General features: G+C 41.0%; 1 protein-coding gene across 4 annotated transcripts in view; it reads right to left on the reverse strand.

The window, feature by feature from the left end:
- Positions 1 to 23,091, reverse strand: part of TPH2 (tryptophan hydroxylase 2) — an 84,064-nt gene extending 60,973 nt beyond the window's left edge. For all 4 annotated transcript variants that reach the window (XR_011091920.1, XR_011091919.1, XM_068669188.1 and 1 more), the window contains exons 1-8: positions 22,940 to 23,091; positions 19,370 to 19,522; positions 18,141 to 18,324; positions 17,937 to 18,037; positions 14,477 to 14,544; positions 8,415 to 8,611; positions 6,490 to 6,625; positions 990 to 1,116 (exon numbers count right to left, since the gene is read on the reverse strand). Coding sequence is in view for 2 of the 4 variants with exons in the window: in XM_068669188.1 (XP_068525289.1) it covers positions 990 to 1,116; positions 6,490 to 6,625; positions 8,415 to 8,611; positions 14,477 to 14,544; positions 17,937 to 18,037; positions 18,141 to 18,324; positions 19,370 to 19,522; positions 22,940 to 23,038 (1,065 nt within the window). In the remaining 2 variants the exon portion in view is untranslated. The remainder of the gene's footprint in view (positions 1 to 989; positions 1,117 to 6,489; positions 6,626 to 8,414; positions 8,612 to 14,476; positions 14,545 to 17,936; positions 18,038 to 18,140; positions 18,325 to 19,369; positions 19,523 to 22,939) is intronic.
- Between the last annotated feature and the right edge of the window lie 216 nt (positions 23,092 to 23,307).

Genomic DNA, 23,307 nt, shown 5'->3' on the forward strand with positions numbered 1-23,307 from the left:
TAATTTTTCTGCTGGATCTCCCAGAATTTTTCATCAGATAAAATATTTAAATATTGAGTTGTTTTCTAATGCAATAATGTTTATGAAATTATTTGCAGCGTAGGTTTTAACGGAATACACAAAAGCAAGCTGCACACAGCAAGTTAAAACAGGACAGCTGAACTGAGCAAGCAGTATAGCCCAGGGGTCACCAATCTATGTAATGATGCAAAGGACAGCACGTGAGCTATTTGGAAATGGCACTGCAGTAGGGCTGACAGGCGGGCAGGAGCAGAGAGTCCTGGCAACTTGACATAGCCTTTCAGTGCAAACACTCACACAAGAGGCAGGAAGGTTCCAGTTGGGTGGTCATCTAACATCTTTAACATGCAGCCTCTTCTGTTCTTGCTTTCTGTGGGAGCATGCCTCATTTGATGAAACATAAAATCCTGCTCACAGCTACTGGCTGAGGCACTTGACCTCAGTCTAAATCTACTGCAGCACAGCCTTGGCTTTGGAACTACATGTTCTCCAACAGGAGCAGTAACAAGGATGCAAAATCATCTCAAAATCTATCACACTACAATACAGTGAACATCTGCAAGACTGATCAGTGAGTACAGAAATAGCAGTGCTAAGAGCCAAAGTGGCCACCTGTGGAGGAACTAACTGTGTAGAGCTGAGAGTACACACCAAAATGTTTTTTCCCCCTCCCCTCTTCCAAATTACCTTGCTTACTTGTTTTCAGCACCTTAAAGCAGACAAAATCCATCTCAGCTAGCCCTTGAAATTGGATGGTTATTGCACATAAATAATAAAACTGACTACTTAAAGATGAGTGTTCAGCTTTGCTCTTATTAAAAACAATGGAAAAACACCTAAAGCTCTGAGATTGTCACATCATAGTCATCTGAAAACACAGTCAGCTCTCATAAGACAATACGTGTCATTTCATCAACCAAAACGAAGGACAGATAGGAGGGAGCATGCCACAAAATGAACTGACTCACGGTGGCTAATTTCTGAACATCTTCATCAGATGCTCCCAGTGAAGCAAGTCCTATCTCTTGAGAAAACTGGGCAAATTTGGGATCAGCAAGTAGAGGTACATGTCCCAGGAGTTCATGGCACGTATCCCTAGGGGAACAGAAATGAGAAGAGAGGCATTACAGAAATAAATTCCATAATCAATTTAACATAGACCATTTTACATGGGTCTGACCTCTGCTTGAAAGGTCTTACCACAAAGCATGTTTTTACAGGCTCTCTCTTCCCTCTATACGGTTCTGTAGAAACACACAGGTTTATTTCTATTAAATGGGTTAACAACTCCTGTTCCATGATTTCCCCATCATTTCCAGATTGACTGGTGGGGCGTGATCATTGTTGTCTTCCAGGCTCAATTCCATGAAGAGCGAATTGCCCAGAGGAAAGCCACTTGTCTCGCATGTACAGTTTTTGGCAATTCTCTCCACATGAATCAAGCTCAAAATCCTACACTCTTCTTCTTCTTCATTACCTCTTCCACACCTGGGCACAGCTCCATAACCAGACATTTTGCTACTTGCCACTGGAAATTTAGGGCAGTATTTACAGAAGTATCTTTGTGTTTAATTTTTCATTTTGCCATGACTTCCTGCTGAAATTAAGAAGTTATTTTTCTTACAAAGTCCAATTCTCACCAAGCAGATTCCAGAAAAAGCAGAGAATTTGTCTTGTTTCAGAAAATCTACTGTCCACATCTGTAAGTGCATTATTAGTCACAACAAAGTGCAAATATAAGTCTAAAAAAAACCTCACCAAACAAACAAAAGTGCACATGCATCATCTACAAAAGCTCTCAAACAATTCTGAAAGTTTTGGTGCATTTGTTCACAGAAAATAATGGAGTTGGTAATAAAGTTCACTTTAAAAATCGGATCTGACATTTCCTTTGCTTTTGTCTCTTCAAAGACACTTCTCTCTTTTTTTTTTTTAAGCTGTAAACAAATGTTTTAAAGGCAGGGAGAAAACATCAAGCTTTCTGCCTTCTATCCAAAATCATCCAATTTGTCTTTTATAAACTATTTTTGTTCTAAAAGACACAGAACCTGACACTTCAGATAAATCATAAACAGAAAAACAACCCTCTATATAATTTAAAGCCTCCTATTTTTACTCACTACTCTTTACCATGAAGCCTGTGCCAACTGTGCCTAGGTAGGTAATGGTTTCTGAATGCATGCAAATGAACATTAGCATTTTGGCATTCCTACTTTGCTTCACCAAAAGCTGATCAAATACAGTTCCAGTATCACAAGGTTACTTGAAAGTCCCTCTTCTCAGCCCAGCTGGCCTCACTGACAGATGCTTGCCAGCATTTGCTTATGTTACCTTCACACTTTTTGGTGAGACAGGCAGAGCTCAGAAGTTGTGCATGACAAGTTGGAGCTTAGCTCACATTCAGCTAATTCACTCAGCCACCTAGAAGAATTACCAAATCTCACTTATCTTCTTTCCCAGACATATGTATTTCCCAAAGAAAGATAAGAGGATGCTCATGACACATGATGAAACAAACACGTTCCACCCGTTACCTAGAGACTCAGCTGCAGCAATATAGACTGAGTGTTCAAATTAATTGTGTGCCAATATACTTACTCAACAGCTCTGAAACAGGTTTGATAATGTACAGCTGGCCAGGAACAGCATCAGATTTGCATAAGGAAAACTGCTTCCCCCACCCCATCCACTGCCTGGGAAAACCTGCCCTTCCTTTAAGGTCTTCCTTCCCATGTTCCTACATCACTGCATGTCCTTCAAGAGCCTGGGAAATTCACAACTTCTTATTTGTATTTATTCAAAACCACCTGGCAAGAAGGCTTTTTTTTTTTTATTGTTTTAATCATCTCCTCACACCTTCAACTGGCGATGCTCTGAGACTTACAAGATCAACATTTCCTACCACTGGAGCTGTAGCTTAGATAACCCAGCTTTCCTCATTGGAGCTCGGATATGAAAAATTGGCTTGCTCTGCATGGTATCGTCTCTGTTCAGGAGATGGTTTACAGTGGACAATCATCAAAGGTTAATGACCCTTCTTTATTAATTCAGTTCCAGTCACAACAACTTCTTGTCATCTCCTGCAAGATTTAGCTCACTAACCCAAAAGACTGCAGGGAAATAGAGTTTGATGCACCTGATGGATGCACCTAGAGAATTCCCAGCATCAAGCAATTCGCTGGAGGAACCCAATTCCTCTAACCATCCCCTTCAATACAGAAAAGGGCCACAAAGCCCATTCTCTGCAAGTCCAGTGCCCTACCTCCACTTCCCATCTTCACTGAAGAAATCAACACTGATTACTAAATACTTCACCGGTCCATAAATATTTAATGTGACTTCATACATGTATCAGTAGATGTAATAAGGAAAGCAAAGAAGATAAGAGTGGGACTGGCTTTCAAGCTCCTGGCTTCAGGTAAGTGCCCTTGGCTCCAGGCAGGCTTCCACAGCTGCATCTCTACTACTGGCTCCTGAGTGTCTACGTCCCTGTTTTACTGTGCTGAAGTCACAGCTCCCAGAAACAAATAAGATGTGTTATTCCTTGATCTGCGCTGGGGCACAGGCTCTTTGTGTCACTTCCATCCTTACACAGAAAATGAGAACAAAGGCCAGCCGTACTAGCTTGGCTCTCCTGGAAAGGAAAAGAAGGTGAGAAGGCAGAAAATATTTCTCTTATGCCTTTACCTCGCAGATTTTTCCTTTAAAACTGTGCAAAGTATTTTGAATGGGTAGTTAGAAAGAAGTCATCTTGAAACACAAAGCATATGAACAGCAACCACAAAAATAAAATAAAATAAAGCGTACCACGGCTTCCAGGCAGAACCATGAACCAGCATTTGGGATTGTCATTGGAGTCCCTTAGATTTCTGTGCCTGTCTGGTCCTTTATAGATAGTCTAAACAATATAACTCTCTGCTTAACTACCAAGTCTTGATTCTTTTGTTTTGTTTTATTCAGAAAATAATTAAGTTCCTTTAATTTATTCAAACACATTGCTCAGAGAAAATAAGATTTTTGTAATGCACTTTTCACAGCAAAAGATTTTTCTTGGACTAAATTAGTTAGCTGAGCAGAGGAAATCTATATAGCTCTGTGAATGTAGTAGGAACATAATGAAACTCAGAAAGAAATGTTTTAAAATGCATATAGTAGTGATACAGATCAAACCAAATGAACTCTCTAATTTGTATCTAGCTCTATAGCCTGGGTGTTAAACCTGATGGAAAGCCCACTGAAGTCAAAAGTAGTTTTTTTACCAGGTTTATATCACCGAAATGCAACATTCACCAAGCCATGGACCTGCAGCAAACCTCATTATGGCCCCATATATCAACTAGCAGATCTCAGGCCATTGCAGCTGCTGTGGAAGATGAAGAGCTGTCCCTGCTCAAGTCAGTTTAGTTTTGCCATTGATTTCAACAAAGCCAGGATTTCACTCCTACATTTCTGGTAACACCTACTCTGTGTTCTATTTTATGAAAAAATCACATACAATTTAAAAAGGATTTTCAAAATTTTGCAGTGGAGTTCCTCATAGTGCACATTATTTCATTTATGTAGTTTCTGAACAAGCAGATCTGCAGGAAAAAGGTAGCATAATTAGGGCATGACAACTTCATTCCTCTGTTAGTCATAGTTAGAGTTGCTAAGACCAAAATCTGAATTTTTAAGCTTAGACTGAATAGAAAACAAAAATATCAATTCTAATTGAACTAGTATTACCAGACAGTGACATTCCAGACACCATGACCAGAAAGGTTACAGAAGATAGTTGCAGTTACTACTAAGGATCAGCCATGACACGCTGCATAATTCTGAACACAAGCAGCATCCTGGAGACTACAGAGGATGCAAATATACAAATCAATGAACCAGAGAACATCAGTAAAAATACAGGCACACTTAATTGTTTCCTGAAAGATGTTCCTTCCTTGGTTCCTGTTCGAGTTATGCACCTAAATCCTCTATTAATAGGCAAAATATACTCCTAGTTTTAAGTTAATAATGTCATCACTCACCCGCTATGTATCAGCAGGTGTTACAAACTGAGATACTGGCTTCCCACAGGAGAGAAAATAATTGGTGCAAAGCCTGGTATTTCCTAAGTATATATTTTTTTTTTTTTTTAAATATCTACAGATATTCTCAGACCAGAGGAGATCCAGCAGCATACATCTGAGCCTTTCACTCTAAATTGTAACGTCCCTAAAACTTGCAAGTGCACTCCTTCGGTGACTACCACCTCTTTCTCAATGGAAAAATGGACACAAAACTAGCCTCACGGCATTTTAGCAAACGCTTTGCCCTGTCCACACGCTGAGGAAAAGAGTAGGTAGATGAGTGTCTAACAGCACCACCTGCTGACTTCGGTCAGAATAATGTTAGTGCATTTATAAATCCAGCTAAATGTGCAGTTCCATTAATCCTTTTACATCCAAAAATATTATCCCATGGTTTCAGCAGTCTATTCATGAAATCAAAGTTAGGCATGGGTCCAAATGTTTACAGAACTGGAGCTGAATACATATACACGAACCCTTTGTGAAAATTTTGGCGAAAATAAAACACACCAAAATAGTACAAGCTGAGTAAACAGTGATGCAGTTTCGTTGTAGCTGTCTGATAACTGATTCACTGCATAAATGACATTCCTGTGGTTTACAAGATCAGCAGCTGCCTTTGTTGAAACTACCTCCATATTACCTGACATGAATTGTTCTGTTAATACTGCACAGAGCACAACATATATAATACAAGACAAGAACTATAATCCCTTTGATCTTTGCCCCCCCCCCTCCATTTTTCACCAAGAGATCAAATGCCAAAATATTTCCTCCAAACTCACAGCACTGTTTTGGAAAAGCCACAATGCTGTCCCATGAAAGTCATAATTAAAGTCACTCTTATTTTTATCATGTTCTCTGTAAAGGGCTTCATATCTAATATCCTTACTGGGTGAGAAAACTGTGCCTCCTGACTTGCTTGTGTTGTATCATAGGCAAGAGATGAAGTTTTGCTGTGGTGTCTGGCCCAAAAGAGACCAATGAGGATGCAAGGAGATCAAATTATAATTCTGAAAGTAATTGTTTTCAAGGGATTCAGTGCTTTTCTTTCAAACTTCTTTCCTTAATTGTCCACCAGAAAATTGTAGGGTTTTTTGTTTGTTTTTTTTTTCAAAATATTTAGTTGAAAACTTACATCTTCCACTGCAAAATAGTTCAGGTAGGTATTTTTGACCCAGCAGCTAAATAACACAGCTATTTAAAACCGCTGTAAAAAGTCCAAGAAAAAAATCCTAATTAAATTCTGATTCCCCTAAGTGAAGTGTTTTGTCACTGACAGCATAATTATATTTCTACATTTGCAGCAAGCTTCCTCTTTTCAACCTTGGCAACTTCAATTGGGTCTTTTAAAAATTCTGAGAGCATTTCTTTTCCAATCACTGAAGCAAATGTAGCGACTTACGGTTCTGGTGTGTAGAGAGGATCTGAGCCATGTCGTATATACTGAGTACAGTGAAAGACTCTGTACGCTAAGCCAGCTAAAAAATCTCGGGGAGAGAGGTATCCAGCAACTGGTCTCACTGTGAAGCCAGACCTTTCTGAAGTGAAGGAGATAATAAAAGACCATATTATATATCATTACATCAATTTGTGAAGACAGGTAATGGCCTGCAGTTAATTACCAGAAGCATGACATGGAGAATATTAGCTGAAGATCACTGTATATAATTTTCACCTATTAAGTACAAGAACTATTTTTGCATTACTAGCATATGTTTTATGAAAACAGCATGAGGTACTTCAAAGTTTGTTTAAATAACTTTGTATAGACAAGAAGGTAAGGTACAACATGGGATGTTCTCAAATCACAAAGCATCTGATTTTTTTATATGGTAGCAAAACAGGAGAGAAGCATCCAAAACAGAGGATGACTTCTGTAAATGTATTAAAAACTAACAATGCAAAACAGGATTAAACCAAACCTGTCCTTATTTTTACAGATAAAATACTGCCTTTCAAAGTTGAGGTCCTCATTTGAATTTTTAAGAAACTGTTGCTTCATCAGGTAAGTCCCAGTAGGGAATTATTTCAGACTCTGTAACTTTGCAAAGGACATTTCTCTCCCACATTCCTTCTTTATTCTTTCCAAGAATTTACAGGAGAAAAACTGTTTCAAGTTTTTCTTCAGCAGATATTACTGTTGTTCTATTTAGTCTGAAAATATTTCTGAAAGAAGTGCAAGTTTTTGAGTTTCCAGTTACAGGAAAAGAACATCTAGACTTTAGCATCATTTCTTAGAAATCGTAGCGCAGTACATGACAGATCCTGAAGGACACAACAAAATTCAAAGACCAATGAGTCCATTATGAGTCAATGCAGGTGTTCACAAACAAGAGTTAAGGATGAAGCAGGGACAAGGGAAAGTAAGCTTTCTATTATAAATGTTATATTTCTCTTAGTTAAAAGTTTGCTATGCACATTTGGGACGAAAGAGGTGGTGAGTTTTTTTCTTCCTTCCCCCTCCATAGTATTTAACAGCACATAACATTTCTTCTTAACATGTATCTTTGCAATATTTTAATTCCTGAGCTCCTGAGGAAGGGAATTAAGGAATAAGTATATGTGTCTGGAGAAACACCTGGGGAGAAGAGAAAATCTTAACTGGATTCTTTGGCGGCTTATTCTCTAGAGTTAAAAACAACAGGTTCTTCTTGTCTACCACTTATCCTTCCACATAGGATACATTTCCATTATATATAAGAAAGCAGAGTATTTTCAAACTCTACTGTATAACACTCTGATCCCTTAAAAATAACATGAAAGAAGTGGCAGATCACCCATGGAGTCTCATTGAGTCTATTCAATGTACAAACGTAGTGACCAGCTTCATGAGGTCTTGGGCTTTCAGAAAAGCTTCATATTCCTCAGGCTGTATGTCAACATGCCAAACTTACTCTCCTCTTTGAATTCAGTTATATTGACAATTTTTTTTTTTCGATTTTATTTTTTAAACTGCCTGTATGTTTGGGGGATGCATGCTGTGGTCATCAGGACACCTACCCTGTGGTAATCAGAACAGCAGAACTAACTCAGCTTTGTTTTCATCATACTGAAAGGCTTTTCTCCCTGTGCAAGACAGCATCAACGTGATACATGATTAGTTGTTTAATTCATCTCAGCTTCATACCTGCAAATACATACAACTGTCTTCACTCAGCAAATTCTCTCCCATGGAGAACATCAAACACAGAACGATACTCCAGCCTAAACCAAAGTTGGCTGACAGTACTGGGAGCCTTTTCTTTCAATGTGCTTTGTATTACATAATAAGAGAAAAGAGTATTTTCATGAAACACTATCTATTGATAAATCAAATATGAATCTTACCTTTAAGGAAAATAGAAACGTCTTCCAGCTGAGGCACGTTATCCTCTCTATATCCACAGTACTTAGTCAGCAGAGGAAAGTTTTTTAAATATTCACGACAAGCATGGGTGGGATAGAGTTTACTGAGTTCCCTAAATACCACCCCCCATGTCTTAATTTCTTCAGCTGTGTACTCCACTCTGGGAATGGGTTGACCACTGGAAAATAAAATTTAAAAAAATTGAATTCAAACAGCTTCTAGATAGATTCTGGATAACAAAATTTCTGTTAAAAGTATTAATTAAATAAAACTACACAGAGCTTATTTTAAAAAATATTTTAAAATAACAACTAGATGCTTCTTTCTTGAAGTTTCTTCCCTACGTTACATTGCACATATCACATTTATTTCATAAGAACTGCATTTCTTACTAAGCAATGAGATTATTTCTTAATCTTTGTATATATCATATTAGAAAGATGGATTTCTTACATAATGTGTTTGTATACCAAACTAATAGCTCTGTTTTCTGTTGATGATGCCTTTGCAATCATTAGCTGAAGATCCTAATTCAGTCTAATGTGTATACTCAGTAAGACCACCAGTAGACTTCATGCTCTATCCATTCTGTAACATGCATTATATTCACAGAGCATCATTGCCTAAAATTTTATAAAGTGAAGATTAGGCAATTATGTAGATGTTTAGAAATACTAGGATCCAATCAAAATACATACATTTACTGTTTGGATTGATGTTTAAATGTGCAGGTGTGTTTGGAATCCCAAACTCATTCAGGACTGCATGACGAGGAAGCTCACCTTGGAGCCAACAGCCTAGCCAGAGGGAAACTAAGCTTCTAAATACATTGCAATATTTTTCTTCTGCACAATTCCTCTGCCTCTTCCCACTTACTCAGATGCATAGAAATTGCAAAGCAGGAACCTCCCAGGGTGCCTGCTAATCTGTCTCTGACATCCAAGATTTGCCTTAGTGGTTACAGCTAATTCAAAGCTGACTGACAGCACGGAGTGTGAAGGGCTCCCTCCAACTTGCACTGCCTTGTATTTAGCTTTAAGGAACTTCCCACAGTGTGGTCTTCAACTCACATTATGAATTCCCCCTGGAAACTTTACAATCTTTCTCTGGATTTAATGTTCACAATCCATTGTATGTAATCATGAAATCTGCTATGTCCCCAGGTGTCCTTCTCTTTTCCCAGGCCGTTACCAAGCACAGATGAGCACAGGGATTCACAGAATCCCCTTCCAGCCCCCTCAGTCCCTATCTCCCACTCCCCTGCCACAGTGGGCACCCCCAGCTCAGTGCTGCAGTATCATTCAGTGTCCCAGACACCAGACCTGGGTGGCCAGCCCACCAAAGTGGTGCACCAGGCATGGGGAAGTCTCACTGCAGCAGGAGAGCTGCAGCGCTGTGCATTTGCCAGCAGGCTGAGTGTCCTTTCTGGCTCTCACCCTGCTCACAATGTCTCCACCATGCCAGGTAACAAAGAACGAGCCCTCGTGTCACATGCAATTGCTGCTATGCAGTCCCTATACACACTAGAGAAGAGCATCTGCCCTACATTTGTTTGTGGCTGTCCTCTATTGAAAACTTACTATTTAATCCCTGTGCCTTTCACTACATCAAGGTATTTTGATCCACAGCAGTACCTGTCAGTTAAAGGCTACTTTGTGTGAGGCACTCACACTTGTCAAAGACTCTCTGAACATACAATGTGTTAAATCTGCTAGTTCCCTTTCAGCTACGCTTTTGCAGACCTGACAAGAATTGCAATGCTTTTAGCAGAGCATTTCTCACCAGCAGAAGCTGCGTTACCTCCATGTCCATAATACAGCAGGAATCAGCCCTCCACATCTAGCATCTGTCCTCAGCAGTACGCTCCACCAACCTTATGCTGCCTGCCAGCTGATGGAAAGCAGAACAGAGCTATTCCAAATTGTACCAAGCACACCAGGTATTCTCCTTTCCTTAGACCCAACAGCTACATCAACCTCATCAACATTCTGCCCATTCAGAGCAGCAAGGCTGAAAAAATCTGGGCACCAATGGAAAAAAAAAAAATCAAGTTTCTATTTAGCCTGTCACTAGAGAGGTATAAAGAAGATCAAGGACCTGAACCTTGTTCATTGTTCACTACGAGGCTTATAACTTTGTTACTGTTTCAATTAATTCATTAGTACTGAAATAAGGTTCACTGAACATTAAATCCTTATTAAAATTTATGCCTAGGAGGGCTGGTCTTATTTCCAGATGATGGTGATGCTGCTTTACAAAGATCACAGTAGCCAGATTTGAGGGAGGACTGTGCCATTTTCACCCAGCCCTGCCAAGCTCAGTTTTCTCACCCTCCTGCTTCAACAAGCAAACCCCACCTTGCAACTCATCACCCAATAAATCATACAAGTGTCAAGCCTGCTAAAACAGTGCTCTTGGGGCTGAGGAAGACAACTCTACAGGCTAACCTGACCTGATTTTTTTATCTCCCCTTATTAAAACAGGGTCTTTCCATTTTGCCATGGTCATGAGCTATCAACTCACATTATGAATTCCCTCTATAAACCTCATACTTTTCCTCCAGATTTAATTTTCTCAACACTTTTTCAATCCCTAATTGCAAGTCCCGTCTCAAAGGGCTAATTAGCAAGATTAACACATTTTCACTATCTTTAGGATAGAAGCTAACTGAAGGAGGGAGGAATATTTATTTTTTGGTCCATTTATTTCATACAGCTGATCTCCATTGATGTGCTCTATCAACATGTCTTTGGCTTTAACACCTAGCACCAGCAAGTAGCTGCTCCTCCAGCTTTGATTCTTATTTTTTTTTCCTTCCCTATCCCCTACTGAGGGCTCTTTATGTTCCACCAAAGTAGAATATCTCCTGCTACAGTACAATAGCAATTCACAAAGAAAATGCCAATCAGGGATTTTCAATTCAACAGTTTTTGACGGAGCAGTTCCTTACAGCTAATTCTTTGTAGCCAAATCTTTTATTTTTTAAATATGAGAGGTTCAAGACAATGCTCTAAATTTGTCTCAGAGGGAAGCACTCCGTATACCAGAACTGTCATCTATGTTACCGTGAAGCTCTCCCAACATTCCCTGCCAAAGCTGTTCTTTTTGTATAAATATGTAAATAGTCATCAGACTGCAGGAGAGGGTGTAACGAGATTGCAATGCAGCGTCAAGACACCCAAATTAGTTTTAAATGCACCAGCATGGGTAGCAGAAATAGCTGGGCTGGAGCAGCACAGGGTCCTCACAGAGCTGATTTACCCCTCCCCAGGCTGCCTCTGCAGGGCAGACATCTGGGAGGAGAGACTGACTGCACAGTCCAGTCGATGTGGCACTTCAGTGGGGTGAAGACAGCTGCTTTAGCAGACCTGAGGAGTATGCATGAGTTTTTACCACGTCTTAGGTAATTGCTCTAATTACTGGCCTCTCAGACATTTTTATTCTGGTGTTGTTCCTGGCTAAAAACCTTTAAAGCTGCTGATAATAGCAGGAAGAGTTTGAAAACTTTTTACATGTTTGAAAATATTATTGGGATGAGGGAGTCCTTCTGAGCAGCTTCACTGAAGTACAACATCAGGTCTTCAAATAACTTCTCTTTTGGGTTGTTTGTTTTTTGTAATTTGCCTGCAGAAATGCTCATTGAGCCTTCAAAATCTAAGGAAGGAAAAGAATTCTCATTTCCTTTAGCTGTTTTTCTGGGAACGTGAAAGATTTTTCTAAAAAGACATTTCTCACTAGTTTCAGGGGGAAAGAAATCCTTGTAGCAGAAGACCAACCACTGCTCAGTGAACCAGCAGAACCTCGTCAGCACTTAGGCAGCTTAGATGGGAAGAAGGGAGGAAGATATTTCCAGCAGCTTAGCAACTGTGAAATGCAGGGCACTACCACTGCTAGCATCATGGATAAATGGAGAACTGTCCAAATTTACTGAGAGAGTTCTACAGGTGCACACAATCTGCCCTCATCCACAGGTACCTGCTTGACACTTCACACTATAGCAAATGCTAGGCAAGAATAACTAACTCTACAGCAAGAATTAGGCTGGCGGAAAAATTGATCAGCCGCAAACAAACAAAAATCCTGTCTCAACTTATATTTGAAAACTGGCTAGCTTAGGACTTACCCAGCAGAAGCCCAGTGTGCCGGATGAGTGCCACGAGCACCCAGCTAAATAAATGCCACCATGGGCTGATGAAAGGGGAACCAAACACTTGGACATTTATTAGATTGGTTATGGCATAACAACAGGAATGGGACAAAAGCAAAGAAGAAACGTAATTGGGAATATATAGTGACAAAGCCAAGTTAACCTTCCTGTCTCCACCCCTAGCCTTCTGCAGCCTGTGGATTAGCCTTATATTAAAATAAAAAGTAGAACCAAAATAACTTCAAAAATACTTTTCTGAATTGCTTCGTGGCAGGACGTGCCTTCTGTGAAGGCAGCAAAAACTGTTGCACTTTATATCCTTTAAACAACATACACAGAAATCCCAGCGGAGAAAAATTAAAAATCTGAAAAAGTAAAATGGAAAAGAACATGAAATTAGTATGTTCTCTCCCTTGATAATGAGGGCAAACAAAACAGTATGATTAGAATTAGTGCAATGCTGATGTGACAAGAAAATTGCAACGCAGTAGGTATTTGTAGGTAGTACAGAAAGTTTCCTAACTTCCAGGGATGGCAGCAAATTGAAAATACTGACTTGACAGGGAAAAAAGATCAAAAGGAGGAACCACATGGAGTGTACTTGTGTGCAGGCAGCAGGTCCATTAACTACAGGGCAACACACTGAATGAATTCTGAGAAGTTTACAGCTGTGGTGGCAAAATTCATAAAAGGCATTTTGCAGCATCCAGCATATTAAGTTCATGAAAAAGAATCATAGCTCCTTTTTCAGTGAAAAATCAAAATTTCAGGCTTCAACAAGTTGAGGCCCTGATATCCTCCTGGCTCTATGGAAACTACTGATGTATGGGGGGAGAGGGGAAGAAATCAAGGGGGACATCTAATTCTGCTGGGCTCTTCAAAATAAAACTCTTTAAACCACAACTGTACTGTGATATGATGTCAAGGATTTTTCAGAAAACAACACAGATAAACAGCATCCAGGGTTCATAGACTCTTTCAGAGTGCACAGCGCATCCAAATACTGAAGAAATTGCTTTAGCCCCTGTCCACATCAAGGTCAGGACTGTATTGGGCTCCAGCTCTCTTTAGTAATCAAAAATCATTCTTGCAGTAAAAGCAAGAAGCAGTAATTCTTTGTCATGGATTCAAACATTGCTTCCTATATTGGATAGCCTGTATAAACCCAAGTTTTCCTTCCATCTCCTTTCTCTTTTTCTTTTTTTCCCCTCCTCTGTGTTAGGTTTGTCACATATGTAGTATCCCATGCAAAAACGTATTCCTGCTCCTACCTCAAAAAGCTCACCCTTAAGGCAATACGTAGTTTTGGGGGCTCTGAACATCCTCAGGACCTGACTCTTATGTCTTGGCAGCACTTCTGCAGGTAGTGATGTGAGTTATTAAATAATTATTACTGACTAGTTTTGAGAGTTCATCCTATACCAATGGTAGGAATCAAACTGTTGTGACAAACACAACACTTACATGAAGCAGGGGAAGAGTATACAGCACTCCTACTGTGTACATTTTCCTCTGTGTGCCTTTCCTGGTATGTGCAGCAGTTCTCTTCACAACAAGCACCATTTTCTTTGGTCAAAATACTGAGTAATGATTTGGCATCCAGTGACCATGGATTCAGCAGTACCTCAGTTTTTCATTAATAAAAGAGTTCCTTAAGTTTAACCAGCTATGAATAAAATGCGGAAAAGATAGAGCTCACATTTCAAATATTTTACTTGCCTGTGTCTGTACTGAAAATGTAAGAGGATTCCAAGCATCAGTTTTGTGTTTTATAGGCCACACTAGCAAAAGTTTAAAGGATGATGTTGTCTGTTGCAAAACTTCATCCTACAGAATTAAGTAGAGCATGAATTCTAACTAGTCAGCAGCACAGGGAAGAATTATACCAGTACTTACTATTTATAGCTCATGGCAACATCCACGAAGTACTTTCTTCTCTGTCGATAGACATTGTCTTTAAATCCCTTAAGCGAGGAAGAAGAGAGTAATTTATAATAAAGACAGAAAATCAGCTGTAAGAATTATAAAATAAATCATTAAAGTGTTTATTTAGTACCAAATTATACTGTATTTTGATTAACACCATCTACTGGACTGTAAGAGAAGACAAGGATTTTCTTGCTCTTTTCCCCACCAAAGTCCCACAGGAGTATTTTCAAGACAGGTTTGTGCATAGTTGTCATTCATCCAAGACAGCAAAAAAGGGAAACTTTTTCCTTGTCATTTCATCTCATGCAGGTTTTCCTTAATCTGAATGGAGATCTACAGGCAGGCATCAAGCAGAATAACTGACCTTTTCTTAATACATCTGTCATCACTAGAAGACTGAAGTGCTCAGGGTTCATAAGTAACTCATTTTGAAGACGCTGCTTCAGCAGTTGCCATCTTAACCAACACACCAGGGACTGAACCACCAGCCTCCAACAGCAACTACATACATTGCCCCAGTTTGAGCTACAGAGGAAACACTCTACTTTGTGGACTACAGCAGGCTCTTACCTTTTGCATATTTAGCACAAAAGAGCTGTATAAAACATACACACCGGTCAGTTACAGCCCTTTAAGCTATTCAAAACTAAACCATCACTTCTTCTGTACCTATAAAAGATTTGGACGCTTCAGGTTTTGGACTACAAAAGTTACCTACTTTCAAAGCAGGACTTGTAACCTCTTGAAAATGAAAAAGGGTAAACGGCTATATAAGCCCCATAGTTAGTAGCCCAGAAAACATGTTTAAATTTCCTCACGTGTCACAACCTAAACAGACTGCTCCCACCACCTAGGCACAGCTGAAAAAGAAAACACCATTTTTTTCCTTACCGCTCAAATATACAAACACAAATCAACAAAATGAATGAAAAGACAATGTCTTCTGTTTTAAAACGTTTGTATGAGAAAACTGGGAAGGTATTTTACTGCCCTATAACCAAAGCTGTGCTGCTAGGGCAGAGTGAGGGAGAATGTCAGAGGACTGCAGAAAACCTCCAAGCCTCCGCTCTCACACAGGGTAACAAAGGCCTTGTGCAACACCATTCAGGTACCAGACAATCTGTTTTCTTCCTTGGCATTCATTTGGTTATTGACTTGCTATACATACCTTATGGTGAGATTAGTTACTTCATAAACTCAAGCACATATCTGCCCTCTCTGAACCTGCTTTTGTGTGGCCTGCTTTCTACAGAGCCTAGCGGTCCCCCTGCAAAATGCAACTGAAGAGTCCAAAATGACACATTATAATGACACTGCCTACTGAAAAGCTTTTTGATGGACAAAAATTTGCTGAAATTTTGGGGAATATCCTTGTCTGCTTAATACCTTCTGACATTAGCAGTATGTTACTCAGCTATAGACCATTCAACAGACAAAACGGGATGGATGACAGCACAGGTGACTTAAAGGCCCATCACGTGCAGTGAAATCGAGACTGAAACCATTAGCCAGTTTGGAGTTGGTAAGTATCTAAAGTGGTGCTATGCTGGTTCCATAACGAGGTAATTCTCTTTGGTCCTCTGGCATGTACACACCAGCATGAAGGCATAGAGCAGGCACCAGAACTAGCATCTGAAAGGCCAGTCACAGATTTTAGGATTTTTTCCCCTACCTCTAATACCTTGTGTGCTGCATAAGCTAACAAATGGTGTGTAAATTATGTTTATAAGAGTTCCCCCAAGTGTAAAATATATATTCATATAACGCAAATGTCTTTTTTCATTGTCTGTAAAAGGGAATGCAGATTTTCAGCAAAGCACTCAAGAATTTAATGAAGGCACCTGCTCAGAACATAAAACACTATCAAATGGCCCGTCACAATCATCAACTCAAGCCTAGAATGAGTTGCCATTATTAAGGCCTCTGTTTGAACCAAATTACTGTTAATGGCTGAAGGTAATCAACAGATTTTTCTATTCTGAGAACACAGTAGGTAAATCCTAGCTTGTCATCAAGAAGTAAGTGGCAGAAATCAGGACCCAGGAACATGCTCCCTAACTGTGGGCCCACAGAGCAGGAGGGGTTCATGCTCTGCAGAGGTGGCTGGAAACCAAGCAAGGTGCTGATGCTTATCATGGCTGATAGGCAAGTGACACGAGGGACAGGGAAGTGAGACTGCCAGGGGACATGGTGATGATGCCAGTTTAATCATGCATGTCTGCACCCAAGACCCTGCCACAGCACAGCGGCTGTAGGAGCTGTGGAGCAGCCAGAGCAGGAGGCAGTGGTCTGACTGCCACTTGTGTGCTGCACAGAGACCTAAACACCGGGTCACCAGGACTGCCTGCCTCTCCTCAGCCATGGTAGAGGTCAGGGAAGAGCTCAGACAGACACTGTAACACCACGGCATGGCACAGATGGATCTTTGGAGTTCCCTACACTGAATTTATGTGAACACATTTAAGAACAGCCTGCACGCTACCGATGAAAAATATACATGACAAAAAGCAAAGGAGACTATTGCCTACAGCTAGTTTTTAATCTGGATATGTAACAAGACAGTCTTAATGTGGTCAGGTGTTTTAGTTCATTACTTCCCTTCAGCTGGAAGTTGAAATTTCCTACAATATCAGTTGAACCCATCCTTTTTTTTTTTTTTTTATAAATGGTTGAAAAAAGCATTTTGAGTAGGAACAAATGGAAGTAGTTGCCACCAGTAACGCTGAGCCAAGGTGTGCAAAGGTAGAAACTGATTTGAAACAAGTGAAAAAACTTCCAACACTAATGCCTGATATCATCTGGCATTTAAAGACTCTGAGGTTATGAATTTATGGATATACACCAAAATATATATATTTTTTTTTGCCTCTTGAATTGAAGATTTGGTACTACTGCAGATAATGCTTATGTGAAATGCAAGCTTTTGTCTCCTGTCACTGAAGTCAGGAAACAATGTGAAGCACCTTCCCACCTGCCACATCCATGCAGAGACAGGAACATGTGGCTCTGTTCTATTTTGTAATTATCTTCTGAGTGGCCAGGATGTCTTTCTCCATACTTCTTTCTTCTCTGACACCTAGGTTAATATCAGTTCTTATCTAAGAGCCACTTGTGGCAGAACCTAAGGTCACATTGATCTGAACTCCCCAGTTTGTCTGAAAGCTTCTATCAACCAGCTAATTAAAAAATAAGTAAGTGAAGGCAGGACAAAAGGGAACAAAGTTGTTCAAGAGTAAGTAAGTTTTCAGGGGGACTTCCTTTTTGCATGTCCAGCTACAGAAAAGGAGAATTGATTCACTGAAGAGAACTAAATGCCCACCTTCTGAGAATTCAGAAAAGTACTCAAAATCAGCAGTCAACATGCTTTTTATTTGACTGGCAAACAACCTGAACATGTTATCTACAATACAATTTTTTTTACACTTACAGGGTGATCTGCATCGAGCTCAGATCCATACATCAAAACTCTCTGTGAGCATTTGTCTAATTCAGATATCTTCCTGGGGAACCAAGGGACACAGTCAAGATCTGCAGAAGACAGAATGCAAGTTGAATGTATTGAGTATGAGATTGAGATACATGTCCAAAAAGTTTGTCAGTGTCTAAAGCGAGTGAAATGAAGGAGCCTTGCCTTCCTCATCAGTCCAGATGTTTTCTGGTGGATTGAGAGACACGATATTAGTTTGAAACTTGAGCAACTGGATTAGTTCATTAAATTCTTTTTTACTGCAGTCACAGTCCACAAAAATTTCCACCTCTGAGTTCCTCCTCTTTGATTTTCGTGATTCAATATGAACCATACTAACATGTTTCTCCTGTGGAAAGACAAAAAAATGGATTAAGAATAACCATATCAGTTAGAATGGTAATATTGACAGCATGTTCTTCAGGGAAGATTTTTTGAATTTTAGATGAAGGTCCCCTCTGGTACAGCCAACTAGCTATTTCTGCTTTTCTACCTCTGGACTTACATAGTAGATAATTCTTTCACTGGCACACTCTGTAAGGAATGCATATAGTGCATCTCCTTAGCCAACTCATTCATCTAACACATTCACAGAAGGAAAAGCCTCCATCTGCTGAGGGGTTTGAATCTGCTATTTGTAGACTGGTTACAAAGCCAAGTGGGATCATTTTGATGACCTATTCCTGAGTAACACAGGCCACAGGACTCCCCTGCATGTTTCCAGCTGGCACAGTGCTAAGTTTTAGACACTCTCTTCAGAAGTAACAAGAGTGGTTTTGATATACCCTGGGTTGAGAAGACTTACAGCCTAAGACTTGCATCACACTGCTCTGCTTTAATTATCCTCAGACACACCTCCAAGTCCTCTCAGTTTATTAATGAGGTAAGCAGACTACATCGAGTACCAGCAGCCTGACTGAAAACCACCAATTGCATGGGGATCTATACAGGAACCAACATTTTACAATTTATGTTCAAGTTAGACACAAAGCCTTGACCCTGCAAGCACTTAAAGGTGCACGTAAATTTATGACCAAACATTGTCCTGCAGCAAGGCTGCCATCACCATCTGACTTCAAGCATATAACTTAGGTGCTGAACTGCTCTCTGAAAGTGCTTTCTTTCATCACAGTCTGTACAGAGAACTTCAAACCTAATTTACGGCATTGAGAATCACACTTTAGAAATCTAAAGTGAATGGTGTGAACATCAACATCACTGTTAAACTTTGTTCCAGAAAACTCTTTGTGAGTCCAAAATGCTTTGCTGAATGATCCATAAAATTTGAAGTTACACTCTGCAGAATTCAATAAAAGTAACTGCACTCCCCGGTGCATTAATTTACACCAACAAACACCTGACCTTCCTCAGTCTGGTCCACAGAATGACTTTACCTGGAAGAGCCGGAGAGCTTTCACCAACCCGCCAACTTCATTCTTCAAGGAAAACACCACAGCTGTCTTTCCACCTTCAGAAGCCGATTCACCTTTCCCATTTCCTTTATTCCCTTTCTTTTCCTCGTTCTTCCCAGAACTTGATCTGTTCAGCTACAGATGGATAAAGAACATCACTTCAGATGTAAAGGGCATTTCCCAAAATTAAGTGAATGAAGAGAAATATTTGTTAGAAAAATAACTGAATGGAACCCATCCAGACTTAATTTAAAGGTTAATTCATTCACTTGAAACTAGAATCACAAGTCAAAAGCATCTGTTAGAGATGATTGTGTAAGAGTTCAATTCCTAAAAAAAAGGAAAGGCAAAGCATATGAAAGTATAGGATACAGGTATAATGATACTATTAGGGCAGTGCTATCATTAGTAATAAACAAATTGAGTAGAAATGGTCAGAATTACTGCAAAACCACTACTTGTGGTGATGCTACTGTAATTTGTAGGAGTCGATTTATGCTGATTTACACTGACCTGTATTTTTGTACTATCCATTGCCAGAGTCCAATATTTTGACAATACCTGCTTTCAGATATTCCATACAGCAAGTGTAACGTTTAATACCAAATTTAAATATCTGAAGATATCTGACGTCACCCCAGAGCTCTGATTTATCAGAGTGACGTGCAATGTACTGAAGACACAACACAAAGGTAAGCTACGCTTAGCAAAACACAGCAGAGGCAGCCTACAGTTCAGCCACAGGACCAGTGCGATTGGCATGACTGGTCCCTGTGCTATGCTCACTGCCACACCACTGCACAACCAGAAACCCCAGGAAGGGATATGAGCATCACAGCCAGTTCAAGCCCACCAATCTCTGAAATCCTCCAGTTCATTGTTCAGTTTCTGTACCCCACGTTGGGCTGAGCCGTGCATTCACTCGCCTCCTACAGCTCTGGGACTCCGGGAGACATTCACACTCCTCTAATGAACTCGGGGAGAAACATTTACACCACCAGCTGATCCATTTCACTACTGACAGCTGTTCACCTAAACTCCCCTCTGTGTTGAGACGAAATCAGCTTCTTTGCAGCTGCCATGGCCAGAGGCACCCTGCAGGATTCCCTGAGCTTCACCAGGGCATCCTCCTGCCCACCACCACTGAGCCTTCCTCCCTCATAGGTTTAGTGGTCAGTCATGGGCATAACATAATTGTTATGCTGTGAATGTTATCTGTTGATGTTGCTATGTAAGGTCATTTTTCCCAATGAAATAAAACCCCTGTTGGTTAATAATACTGACTATGATTTTCAAAAAAGTCTGCATTTTCCAATACCCATTGTCATGACTCCTGAAAAATGACATCCCCAGTGAGAAGGTAACTGGTTTTTGAATAACAGCATCACCTGTAATATGAAGGCTAAAGAAAAAAGTGATCATAGAAATTCAGATTCATATACAGGTATTCCCTAATTATTATTGGATTAAATTGTTCTTTGGTAAATCATAGAGCAGCAATAAACATAAAACAGACCCAAAAATAGGTGGAGTTTTTTAAACAGGTCTCAACAGATTCTTAAAGCCAAGATAAATCTCTGTTCTTGTTTTTTTGCCTTTCATGTGGGACTGTCAAGGCAGGTTATCCCACCTGCATAATGTCTGTAGACCCATGACAACGGGCTTCAGCAAAGTCTCCTTGTGCTTCTAAGAGATTTCAGAAGTTTTTAATCGAATGCTCCATGACCCAGGAAAAGTCAGTAAGCTTTAGTCTAATTCCTCTTCAAATTGGATTATTTAAGACAGTTTTCTTAGAAATAGATATCACTGACAGATGAGGTATTTGCATCACATCCATCTCAATGCATCCACACAGTTCATGTCAAACTGGAATATCTCCCTCTGCTGAATGAGGCCACAGCTCTCAGGTCAGCTCTCACTGGATATTCTGAAGCTTTTTTTTTTTTTAAGGAAAAAAAAAGCAGAAGACCACACTGAATTAAGAGGAGGGGTAGTTGAAACATCTTACCAAAAGCTACTCTTTAAAACAGTACAAGTTAAAGAGCCCACACTCTTTTCAGAGCATGCTGAAGAGTTTGTGTGTGATCTAATAAAAGGATGATAAGAGACCAAACTGGAAAATTAATTCCGCATATGAAATGGCATACGTAGGATTTTAAACATTTACCTTTCAGTAATTGAGCTTATATGAATCTGCTTGGTAGTAGGGTTGCTTAGGAGAAGGTCACTTTGGCTTTAACTTCAATATATTTGGGATTAACTTAACGGGTTTTTGGGATTTGGCTGAGGAATTTTCACACCTATCAAGAACACAACCTCCACACAAAGTGTCAAAGAGACAAAGATACTATTTAGATGGCATCCACGCTTTTCCACTGTATGCTGCTTTCTGGAAGCTCCATACAGAGGATCATGCAGTACCATTGTTTCCTCCAGGAAACAACAGCACTTGGCACCTCCCAAGACTGTCCCAGGTTCACCAACACTTGCAAGGAAGCTTTACCTGAAGTGATGACTGCAAGCCTCTCTCAGGCATACAAAAACTAGATTAGCTTAATTGTTATCAATCTAGTAGGGGGCTGTGTTACTGCCAGAACTCAAATCTTATCAGCCATGCTTATTAATACACTTTATAATTAAATAATGATTAGCAGATCAACTTCCCTAATGAAGACAAATTCTCTGGAGCGAGCGCAAGTGCTCAAGAATGAAAGAGCGACCTACAGCAGAACGCAGTGAAGTAACTCAGATATAAAAACTGTGAAATGAGTTTATCACAGTTCATTCAGTATCGCCAACAGAAATAAAGCAAGAAAACGCATTTCATGTTTTACTATAAGGACTGGTTCACAACTGGCACAAACTGGCGCACTCTGTCAGCTCTACTCAAATTATCAGAGCCTCCATGCACTGTGGATTTGGCAATAAGGTATTATATGGATAACCTTAAATATCTAACTCATTCATAGCAGATTACATTATTAGCACCATTAACACTCTCTGTTATTATTAATAAAGCAAAGCTGCTCAAATCCCTTTACCTGTAAGGGCACAGAAGCGTGTCCCATGCTCGGGATGACCCAGGCACCTGTCGCACCTGCTCGGGATGGAGGTGCCAGCAGCAGGCATGCACTCACAGGAGTTGCTACTATGGAAGTGTTTAAACACCACGGTAGGAGGCTTACACGTGCTTTAACACGGTGGGTGCTGCGGGTACAGCACAGAGCCAGCGGGAGCACCGCCGGGGCTGTCAAACCCCAGCATCACCCACACATGAGCCGGACCCCAGCGCTTTGCTGTCAGCGCAGCGGAGCGGGGAGGTTCGCGGCTCCAGCAAAACTTTTGCCGTGGCTTGAAGCCGCTTCCAAAGCAGCGCTGGTTAAACCCCAAAGCGGCTGCCTGCCCGCGCAGCGCCGACCCCCGGGAGCACCGGGGTGGCCGTGCAGCACGGCTCCCGTCCCTCCCTCCCTCCATCCTTCCCTCCTTCCCGAGCCGGGACCGAGCTAAGCCGGGCTCCCCCTCGCCAACCCCGCTCCCAGCCCCGGCACTTACGGCGAGGCCGGCGGGGCGCTCCTCCGGCAAGGCCGAGTCGAGCGAGAAGCCCCTGCGCGCCCAGTACTTGCTGGAGAACATCATCATGGCGGGCTGCATGGGGCCGGCCGGGCGGGGGCAGCGCCGCGCTCTCAGCCTCGCCCGCGGCGCCTCCTTTTATCCGCCCCCGCCGACACCGGCGGAAACCCGGCATGGGGCGACCCGGCGCCGGCTGACGGGAACCGGGGGCAGGAGGGCGCCCACGGCCTCTGCTCACCGCAGCCCCCGGGGCAGAGGCCAGCCCGAGCCCCCTGGGGACCCCCTCAGGAGCCGCCACCCAGCAGGGTCCCGCTGTGGGGAGGCTCCCCAGGGCTGCGGGTTCGGCTCTT

This window comes from Anas acuta, chromosome 1 (assembly GCF_963932015.1).
Source record: "Anas acuta chromosome 1, bAnaAcu1.1, whole genome shotgun sequence".
Lineage (NCBI taxonomy): Eukaryota > Metazoa > Chordata > Aves > Anseriformes > Anatidae > Anas > Anas acuta.